The 10,384-nt window shown below is 43.7% G+C and overlaps 1 protein-coding gene across 1 annotated transcript; it reads left to right on the forward strand.

The window, feature by feature from the left end:
* Window positions 1–110: 110 nt before the first annotated feature.
* ITGB1BP2 (integrin subunit beta 1 binding protein 2) lies at window positions 111–4,301 on the forward strand. Its single transcript, XM_029240783.1, has 11 exons — window positions 111–605; window positions 858–907; window positions 998–1,054; window positions 1,132–1,277; window positions 2,143–2,237; window positions 2,344–2,402; window positions 2,543–2,613; window positions 2,733–2,832; window positions 3,103–3,216; window positions 3,465–3,527; window positions 3,894–4,301. Exons 1-11 carry the CDS (start codon window positions 542–544, stop codon window positions 4,119–4,121), a joined length of 1,047 nt encoding a protein of 348 aa, XP_029096616.1. The 5' UTR covers window positions 111–541; the 3' UTR covers window positions 4,122–4,301.
* The last annotated feature ends 6,083 nt before the right edge of the window (window positions 4,302–10,384 follow it).

Raw genomic sequence — 10,384 nt, forward strand, 5'->3', positions numbered from 1 at the left:
TAAAGTATTAATCACCCATCTAGGCAAACATGGGGAGGTTGGATGCATGCTATGACTGAAGTGGTTGACAAAGATCCGGGGCTATTGGTGGTAACACAGAAGTAATGAGGATGGGAGGAAAGCTGCTGCTCTGAAAGGGAGAAAATGGGCGGGAGGAATTGGGATACCTTCAAGCTGGGAGGGGGCTCAAAATTGGTATTCATTTCTGAGCAGCTGCTGGTATGTCAGAGGCTTGGAATTGGCATGGTAAATCTAAAACCGTCTCAGCAGTGGTTAGCTGACCTCACCCAAGTTCCAAGCCCTACTCTGCTTGATCCTTTTTTCTTGAGCCTCAGAGCTAAAATGTTCCTGAGCTCTTTCCTATTGGCTGGGCAGACCAATTGAAGTTCCCTTGCCCATGTTAGGAGGTGTACGCCTCCTGAACTAAAGATAGAAACAGCTGGCCCTTCCAGGCAGCTAAAAGCCTCCAGACTAAGAGGTGTTCCCCACTCGGCAGCCAGACTCCTTGAAACACCCTTTCAATAATTCTACCAACGCCTCCATGTCTCTACTCTGCCGTAACAAAGGCTGTGGGCAGCACTTTGACCCCCAAACCAACCTTCCTGGTGAGTAATCCTGACCTTGTCAGGAGCTCTGTGAGTGCTGGGGGAGTTGTCAGCTGTGGGCAGTCTGTTGAAGAAAGAAAAGAAAAATTTAGTGTACCTGCCATAGTTAATTGGTCTGAGTGATTTTCAGTCTTTACTGATTTTTTTTACATCATATGGAAAGACTGTAAGCATATAAACCTGGAAAAAAGGTAAGAAGTGATGTTTGGTATAGTATCTTTCCTTCCTTGATCCTTCTACCGGTATCCACAGATTCCTGTTGCCATCACCCTGGGGTCCCAATCTTCCATGATGCACTTAAGGTGAGGAATAGGCAAGGGGGGGATAGCAAGAGCATTTCGCAAAAGAAATATAGCCAGGAATCTAAGCTGAGCTGGATCTCTTGTTATCAGGGTTGGTCCTGCTGCCGGAAGCGAACTGTAGATTTCTCTGAGTTCTTAAACATCAAGGTAAATTCTTTACTTCCTGGGATTCTGCCCCTAACAGAAGGATTCTATCCCTAATCCTCTCTCCTTATCTGTACTAGGGCTGTACTGTGGGACCACACTGTGCTGAGAAGCTCCCTGAGACCCCTCAACCTGAGGGCCCTGCCACAAGCAGTTCACTTCAGGAGCAAAAACCTCCGAATACGATTCCAAAGTCAGCAGAGACTTTGCGCCGGGAGAGGCCCAAGTAAAGAGGAGGAGGTCCCTGGGTTTTTCCTATATTAACAGAGCTTACTAGGGATGATTAATGGGTCATTGAGGTTTGGGGACTAGTCACTAGAGATGTGAGGAGACCCAAGGGTCAAGGCTTGGTGTATCTTTGGTGCCTTAGGTGAAATTTGTGTCCGGAAATAATGTCCTTTGTGCTAAAATGGTACGGGGTGATGGGATAGGTATTCTGTGGGGTTTTTTTTTGGGTTTTTTTGGCCGCTCCGTCTGGCATGTGGGATCTTAGTTCCCTGACCAGGGATTGAACCCGTGCCCATGCAGTGGAAGCACAGTTAACCACTGGACCGCCAGGGAAGCCCTGGGATAGGTATTTTGAATCAATAGAGTAAATAGCCTCTCGTGAATACATACTTAGTTATAATATAAGGGGGATTGTTGAGAATTACTTTTTTTTTCTTTTTGGAAAAGAGCTTTAAAACAAGTTTTGCATCAAGAAAAGGATGTAGTAGTATTGGCAGCCAGGAGACTGCAGAGAAGAATAAGTTAATTTTGTGGAAATAGTATGAGCAACAGAAGAAAGTCATATTAGGTCTACAACTAATTAGATGAAGAAGAAGAGGGAATGATGCAGTTCTGCAGAGAAATATGGTTGGATTTAGAGCAACTGAATAGATGGGCAAGAGGAGCCCTGGGGAATTCCCCAGGGTTCAAGGATTTGGCATGTCCACAGAGAAGAAAATTGGCAATGGGGTTGCTACCCATCTTCTCTAACTCTGCTCCACTTTCACCAGACTTCTTTAATTCCATTACTACTGGTGGGAAGGTTGGCGCTGTTGATCACGGTTAGTGGGTCAGGACTAAATCACCCCACCCATACTCCCTAGGTCAGAGTTGCCTCCAAAGCTGCTTCCGCTAAATATATCTCAAGCCCTGGGAATGGCACTGGAACAGAAGGAATTAGACCAAGAACCTGGAGCAGGTAAGTGGGTCTTTAGTAGGACAGGCTTCACAGGCAGGAATTTAGTGAAAGTGGCAGTTGGGTGGAGGAAATGAATAGGGTTCCTGACTCTGTTTCCTTTGCCCAGGACTTGACAGTAGTCTGATCCAGACTGGTGCCAGCTGCCAGAACCCAGGATGTGATGCTGTGAGTGAGTTTGTGGAGGACTCAAGCATGTGGTTGAGAGATGCCATGCCTGAGGGATGACTGGGTATAGATATGAGGCTGCATAGGGTACATTTTTAAGTGACCCAATTCTTTTCCTGATTCTCCTTTATCTGTCTTAGGTTTACCAAGGCCCGGAGAGTGATGCTACTCCATGTACCTACCACCCAGGAGCACCTCGATTCCATGAGGGGTGATGGAGGGGACTGGGTGGGCTGTGAGACAGGTTTCTCCCAATGTTGACCTTAAGATGGAAGTGGGGGCTTGCGGGGAGGGGAAAGGAGAGTCAGTTGAATTCTATTCCTACCTCAGGATGAAATCTTGGAGTTGTTGTGGTATCCAGACCCTGGATTTTGGGGCATTCCTGGCACAGCCAGGGTGCAGAGTTGGTAGACATGACTGGGGGAAGCAGGTAAGTCCCGACTTTCCTGAACTCTTGATTAGAACCCAATTCCAAAATAATTTCTTCTCCCTGTACCTCATGGCCAAGCTCTGTATCTTCTCCCTTTTGCATGGACCAAATAAGATTCTGCTCCTTATCCTTTACCAGCCCAGTGGTTTTGCAATATGAGGTAGTGTTAATCTTTCTGACACTCTCTGTCTCTTCTCCACATATACCATGAGAACGCCCCTTGGGTTAAGAGTTCATTCTTACCACCCACTTTTCACGTCTTCTTTTTAGCTGCCAGCGTCTTGCCGTCATGATTGGCACCAGACAGATTCCTTAGTAGTGGTGACTGTGTACGGCCAGATTCCACTTCCTGCGTTCAACTGGGTGAAGGCCAGTCAAACTGAGGTGAGGAATGTCTGATGCTGGATGGGAAGCCAGTGAATTGGGTGATATTATAATCTTACAGGCAGAGTCGTCGTAGGCAGTAAACATGTAGGCTCCATAGTCCTCTGAGAAGAAGGTAGAGCTGTTAGGTCAGGGTTATCTGGCTGACCCGTGGATGTAGGGATTACACCACTGGCCTGCTTCTCTGTCGTAATTACTTGTTCTGACCTTCTGGGATTGTTACTACCCCTGTAATTCTTTTCTCTCAGCTTCATGTCCACATTGTCTTTGATGGTAACCGTGTGTTCCAAGCACAGATGAAGCTCTGGGGGGTAAGTGAAGATAAGGGGGCACAGGAGGGGGAGGCAGATAGGGTAAAAAGAAGGGCCAGGCTGGAATGAATAGAGGGTGTCTTGAGGGAAGGAGTTGTAGTGGGAAAGTGGAGGTTTTCTCTTCATTTGCTTTGATATTCTCTCTCTCTCCCTCTTCCTCCCTCTTTTTCTCCCTCTCCCCCCCCCCGCCAACTCCCCTTTCTTTCCTCTTTCTCTCTCTCCCTTACTTATTTCTTCCCTATGTTTTTCCCCACCTTGCATTTTTTATTTTTCTCCCTGTCATTCATCACCATCCTACCCTGACTCCAATCCCTTTGATTTCCTCATTTTCTCTTCTGTGTTCCACTATCTTTCCCTCCTCCTCAGGTCATAAACGTGGAGCAGAGCTCTGTCTCCTTGATGCCATCTCGGGTTGAAATCTCCCTGGTCAAGGCTGACCCAGGATCCTGGGCCCAGCTGGAGCACCCCGATGCACTGGCTGAGAAGGCTAAGGCAGGGGTTGGGTTAGAGATGGATGAGGAAGAATCTGAGGATTCAGATGATGACCTGAGCTGGACAGAGGAGGAGGAAGAGGAGGAAGTGATGGGGGAGTAGTGACACCAGACAGTCAAGTGTCTAGATCGGACCTCAGTGACTCCCTTAGGATCTCAGAGACCAGGATATGGTTGGCCATGTGGTGTCATTGAGCAGCAGGAGGCAGAAGGAGGGGAGAACAAAAGTGTCCCAACCATTCTGTTTTTTTCCCTTGAATAAATCTTGTATTCTGCAGTTTCACATAGTGTCGTTCTCTCACCTCACTATCTAAGATTGTATTCGTTCCCTCCAACTTCCGTGTGTGTGCAACACACGTGTGTGAAAAAAAGCACATGTAATCAATTCTTCACAACCACCAAGTATTTACTGAGTACTTACTATGTGCCCAGTTATATGTTAGGTGGTTTAGAGGTATCTGAGAAACAGAAGACTCATTCATTCCTCTCAGGAAAATTGTAGTCAGGCTGACAAGTCAAGGCTCTACATAAGATAATAATAAACATTATCAGGTAGTTTAACTGAGTGCTAAATTGTGCAGTACAGTTTTGAAAAGCTGTAGGAGTTGAGAGAATGGAGTGATTAATGTGGACTGTAGTAGAAAGGGAAAGCTCCATGGAAGAAGTACATTTTTTACAGCTTTAATTAGATACAATACACATCCCATACAATTTGCCCGTTCAAAGTGTAAAATTCAGGGTTTTTTTTTTTAGTGTACTCAGAGTTGTACAATCACAATCAATTTTACAATGTTTTCATCACTCCAAAAATAAACTCTGTACCCATTAGCAGTCACTCCCACTGTCCCCCCAAACTCATAGCCCTAGGCAACCACTTATCTACTTTCTGCCTCTGTGGATTTACCTATGCTGGATATTTCATATGAATGGAATCATACAATATGTGGTTGTTTGTGACAGGCTTCTTTCACTTAGGATGATGTTTTCAAGGTTCATCCATGTTATAGCATGTATCAGTACTTCATTCCTTTTAATGGCCAAATAATATTTCACTGTGTGGATATACCATTTGTGTTTATCTCTTCATCAGTTGAGGTATATTTGGGTTGTTCCCACTTTTTGGTTATTATGAATAACGCTCCTATAATAATGCTCCCATGCATTCATGTTCAAGTTTTTATGTGGACATATGTTTTCATTTCTCTTGCATATATACCAAGTGTAATTGGAATGTAATTTCTGGGTCAAATGGTAACTTTTAACCTTTTGAGGAACTGCCAGACTGTTTTCCAAAGAGGCTGCACCATTTTACATTCCCACCAGCAGTGTATGAGGGTTCCAATTTCTCCACATCCTCAATAACACTCTTGTTACTTGTTTTTTTTTATTACAGCCATCCTAGTGGGTGTGAAGTAGAATCTCATTGTGGTTTTACTTTGACTTTCCCTGATGGCTAATGATGCTGAGCATCTTTACATGTACTTATTGGCCATTTTTGTATCTTATTTGGAGAAATGTCTACACAAATCCTTTGCCCATTTGTTAATAGGGTTGTTTGTCTTTTTATTGAGTTGTATTTTAAAAATATATTCTGGAGACAAGTCTCTTGTCAGATATATGACTTATAAATATTTTCTCCCATTCTCTGTGTTGTCTTTACACTTCCTTGATGGTGTCCTTTGATACACAAAAGTTTTTAATTTTTATGAAGTCTAATTTATCCATTTTTCCTTTGGTTGCTTATGCTTTTGATGTCATATCCTAGAAACCATTGCCTAATCCAAGGTCATGAAAATTTACTCCTATGTTTTCTGAGAGTTTTATAGTTTTAGCTCTTACATTTAGGTCTTTGATCCATCGAGTTAGTTTTTGTATGTGGTACGAGGTAGGGGTCCAACTTTACATTTTTGCATATGGATATCCAGTTGTCCCAGGACCATTTGTGGAAGAGACTATTCTGTCCCCATTGAATTGTCCTAGCACCCTAGTTGAAAACCACTTAACCATAAATGTGAGGGTTAAGAAATATATTTTGAATGGAAATTTGAAGAATGAGAAATTTGGATAGATATGGAAGAGTAGGGAGAGCCAGTCTTGGGTAGGAAGTTGTTCTATTTTACTTTTTGTGTTTTATTATAAATTCCAAAGCAATACATATTGTCAGTGTAAAAGACTCAATGCAGAAGTATATGGAGTAAGAAGTAAATGCTCCTCTTCAGATTCTCTCCAAGCTTAGTCCTTTTGCTGTTTGTAATCACTGCTAACATATCAGAGGGTATTGGTCCCCGGGACCAGGGATTGAACCCATACCCCCTGCAGTGGAAGCGCAGAGCCCTAACCACTGGGCCACCAGGGAATTCCCTCAGAAGGGTATGTTTAAGCAAGGGAACAAAAAAGTCAAGTGAAGTGTCGCTAGATTGGCAAGAGCCTAAAATGCTAGATCAAGGATTTTGAACATGATTTAAAAGAGAGTTAAAAAGGCATTATAGGGCTTCCCTGGTGGCGCAGTGGTTGAGAGTCCGCCTGCCGATGCAGGGGACACGGGTTCGTGCCCCGGTCCGGGAAGATCCCACATGCTGCGGAGCGGCTGGGACCGTGAGCCACGGCCACTGAGCCTGTGTGTCCGGAGCCTGTGCTCTGCAACGGGAGAGGCCACAAGAGTGAGAGGCCTGCGTACCGCAAAAAAAAAAAAAAAAAGGCATTATAGGCCCTTTTTTTCTTTTAATTGATTTTTGGCTGCATTGGGTCTTTATTGCTGTGCACGGGCTTTCTCTAGTTGCGGCGAGTGGCCGCTACTCTTCGTTGCAGTGCAGGCTTCTCACTGTGGTGGCTTCTCTTGTTGCGGAGCACAGGCTCTAGGCATGCGGGCTCAGTAGTTGTGGCTCGCGGGCTCTAGAGCACAGGCTCAGTAGATGTGGCGCACGGGCTTAGTTGCTCCATGGCATGTGGGATCTTCCCGGATCAGGGCTCGAACCCGTTTCCCCTGCCCTGGCAGGCGGATTCTTAACCACTGCGCGACCAGGGAAGCCCGGACTTTTCTTTTTAAAAGTAGATTTTTTTCTTTTTGGCTGCGCCACGTGACTTGGAGGATCTTAGATCCCCAACCAGGGATTGAACCCAGGCCCGTGGTAGTGAAAGCGCCGAGTTCTAATCACGGAACCACCAGGGAATCCCCTTAAATGTAGATTCTTAATTAGGGGACTGATATCTCTTTTTTGAGTCTCGCTTGAGTCAGATTTACTCCCTCAGCTGCCTCGTGGCTTGTGGGATCTTAATTTCCCTATTAGGGATCGAAGCTGGGCCCCAGCAGAGAGCACCGAGCCCTAACCATTGGATCGCCAGGGAATTCCCTGAAAATAGGATTTTTCTTGACAGTCAGGTTTTGCTAGTCTATAAAGTGATAACATATTTACCATACCATTGCATCAACTTTAGGATTAAGGAAGATTGTATTCACCTGCTGAGGGAGTAAAGTATCATGTATAGAATGCCACTGTGTGGGGCACTTCTACCCACATTATTTTATTTAATCCTCACATCTGCTCTGTGGGGTAGGTATTATTATCCTCAATTTTTATAGATGAGGAAACCAAAGCTCAGAGAAGGACATAGCTAGCCTGAGGTCACATGGCTACTGATTAAAACCTCAGTCATTGTTCTAGAGCCATCTGAGAATGTCCAAAAGCTAAGGACCCAACGGGGATCTTAGAAGAGGAGCTTGATATCCCATCCCTGTAGCCTAGCAGAGTCCCTTCGACAAGCCTATCTGGGAACCAGCGAGGCCCTTAGTTGATCAGTGATATCTCACACTGATATAACGCTTTCCCAACCACTTTTTGTCTCTGATCACCTCATCCCTAACCTAAGTGGGACCCCTAGGTACTTTACCTCTCACTTCATCCAGATCAGTAATTATCTCCCAGTTACACCAGATTTAGTGTTACTGACTCTGGGACCCCTGCTTCCACTGTCCTCTTTTTCCCTTTCTGCTCCCAAAGTCCAAAAACACTGCTAGAGGGAGAACCAAGCAGACCAATAGGAATTCATGCTGTCCAATTTCAACTTGGCCCTTGCAGCTGCTCAGCAACCCTTTTATTTGTCTCATACATTCCCTGGCACTCTCCCCACAGAGGCTGTTCCAGAACTTCTTCTTTCTCCTCAGACTACAAATTCCAATCTCCCTGCTTCTACTTACACAGATTTCATATTAGATACTTTCATCTGATTAACTGTCCCTCCTGCAGCAAATCAGTAATATCTTTCTCCCTTCCAGCCCTGTCCTCTAGCCATCCAGTTTCCTTCCTGGGAAAGCAATCAATGTTCTTGATCTCTTATTTATCCTTTCAGAGATACTTTATGACTCTACAAGCAAAAATACGGAAAGGAGGGAACTTGCACTGGTTGTTAAAGATAAGTAGGATTTGGATAGGTGGAGAGACAGGAGATGATATTCCAAGCAGAGGAAACATCCGGGGCAAAGGCTCAGAGGTGGAAATGAGTACAATATATTTAGAAAACAGGGTATATAGCAAGTAGAGTAATCCCCTGAGAAATAATCCCACCTGCTGCCTCAAGTGCTACCTCTCCTTTTCTAGTTCTGACTTCAGCATGATCTGCTTCCCTGACTGTCCTGCTCTACATACCAGCAGAGTAGAAATCTGACACTACATGGCCCCTCACCCATTCTATCTTGCCTGGACCTCCGTTACTATTTATCGAGCCATCTGTTTCAGTCCTGCTAAAGAGGTCCTAGCTCCTTCCTAAGTAAGTCTCCGGGCCAGACACCTTCCATTTCTTTGGTCACATGGACAATTTCCTCACACCATTGAAAGCAGGACAATGAATATAGAATATGCATTGTACAGACATTACTGATCTTACCAATATATACAACAAATGGAGGTCAAGGAAACATGTTAATCTATACAACAGAGATGGAATTGGCAAAACCCAGACTGTGAAACTACTGAAAAACAGTCCAACTTCCTCAACAAAAATATTGCAAGGAAAAAAAGAGATGAAGGGGAACCTTCAGTTTAAAAGTGACATATAATACATATCCACCAATCACAATGTGTGGGCTTTATATGGATACTAATTGAAACCAAAAAAGCTGTAAAAAATTCTTTTGACATTTATGAAACTATTGGAAATTTAAATGCTGACTTGGTATTTGATGATATTAAGGAAATATTGCTTTTTTTATGTGTGCTAATGATATTACCATTATGATTTTTTTAAAAGGATCCTTAACTTTTAAAGATACATACTGAAATATTTAGGTATGGAATGATGTCATGTCTGGGATCTGCTCCAAAATATTACAGGACGGAGAAATAGATGAAACAAGAGTGCCCAAGAGTTGATACTAGTTGAAGCTGAGTGTTTGGTAAATGGGGATTCATTATACTATCCAGTCTACTTTTTTACATATTTTAAATTCTCCATTAAAAAGCTTTTTAAAATGTTACTGAATTGTCAAACATCTGATGAAGGTTTGTGTACTAGTCTGAAGGAGTGGAACAGGAGGAGCTGGAATATGAGAAGAGGAAGGTCTGGAACAGCCTCTGTGGGGAGAGTGCCAGGGAATGTATGAGACAAATAAAAGGGTTGCTGAGCAGCTGCAAGGGCCAAGTTGAAATTGGACAGCATGAATTCCTATTGGTCTGCTTGGTTCTCCCTCTAGCAGTGTTTTTGGACTTTGGGAGCAGAAAGGGAAAAAGAGGACAGTGGAAGCAGGGGTCCCAGAGTCAGTAACACTAAATCTGGTGTAACTGGGAGATAATTACTGATCTGGATGAAGTGAGAGGTAAAGTACCCAGGGGTCCCACTTAGGTTAAGGATGAGGTGATCAGAGACAAAAAGTGGTTGGGAAAGCGTTATATCAGTGTGAGATATCACTGATCAACTAAGGGCCTCGCTGGTTCCCAGATAGGCTTGTCGAAGGGACTCTGCTAGGCTACAGGGATGGGATATCAAGCTCCTCTTCTAAGATCCCCGTTGGGTCCTTAGCTTTTGGATATTCTCAGATGGCTGTCAGACAGCTCTTAGCAATGACTGAAGTTTAAACAGGTGGAATTCATCACTAAAGCTGGAAATTCTGCAAGACACATGGTGGGAGGAGTAATTACAAAAAAAACACTACTCTTTACTATGATCTAAGCACTGTAATAAAATATGTATATATATACATATTTTTTCTGTTATCTCTCTATATTATATATATCAAATGAGATTTTATATTCTCATTTAATTCTCACAACAATGTATTAAAAGCATTATTATTTTTTTAATAGATGAGGAAACTGAGCTTCAGGGGGGTTACGTAATTTTCTCTAGGTCACATAGCTATCAAGTGTCAGAGCT

Source organism: Monodon monoceros, unplaced genomic scaffold, assembly GCF_005190385.1.
Source record: "Monodon monoceros isolate NGI ecotype Baffin Bay Population unplaced genomic scaffold, NGI_Narwhal_1 Super_Scaffold_22, whole genome shotgun sequence".
Lineage (NCBI taxonomy): Eukaryota > Metazoa > Chordata > Mammalia > Artiodactyla > Monodontidae > Monodon > Monodon monoceros.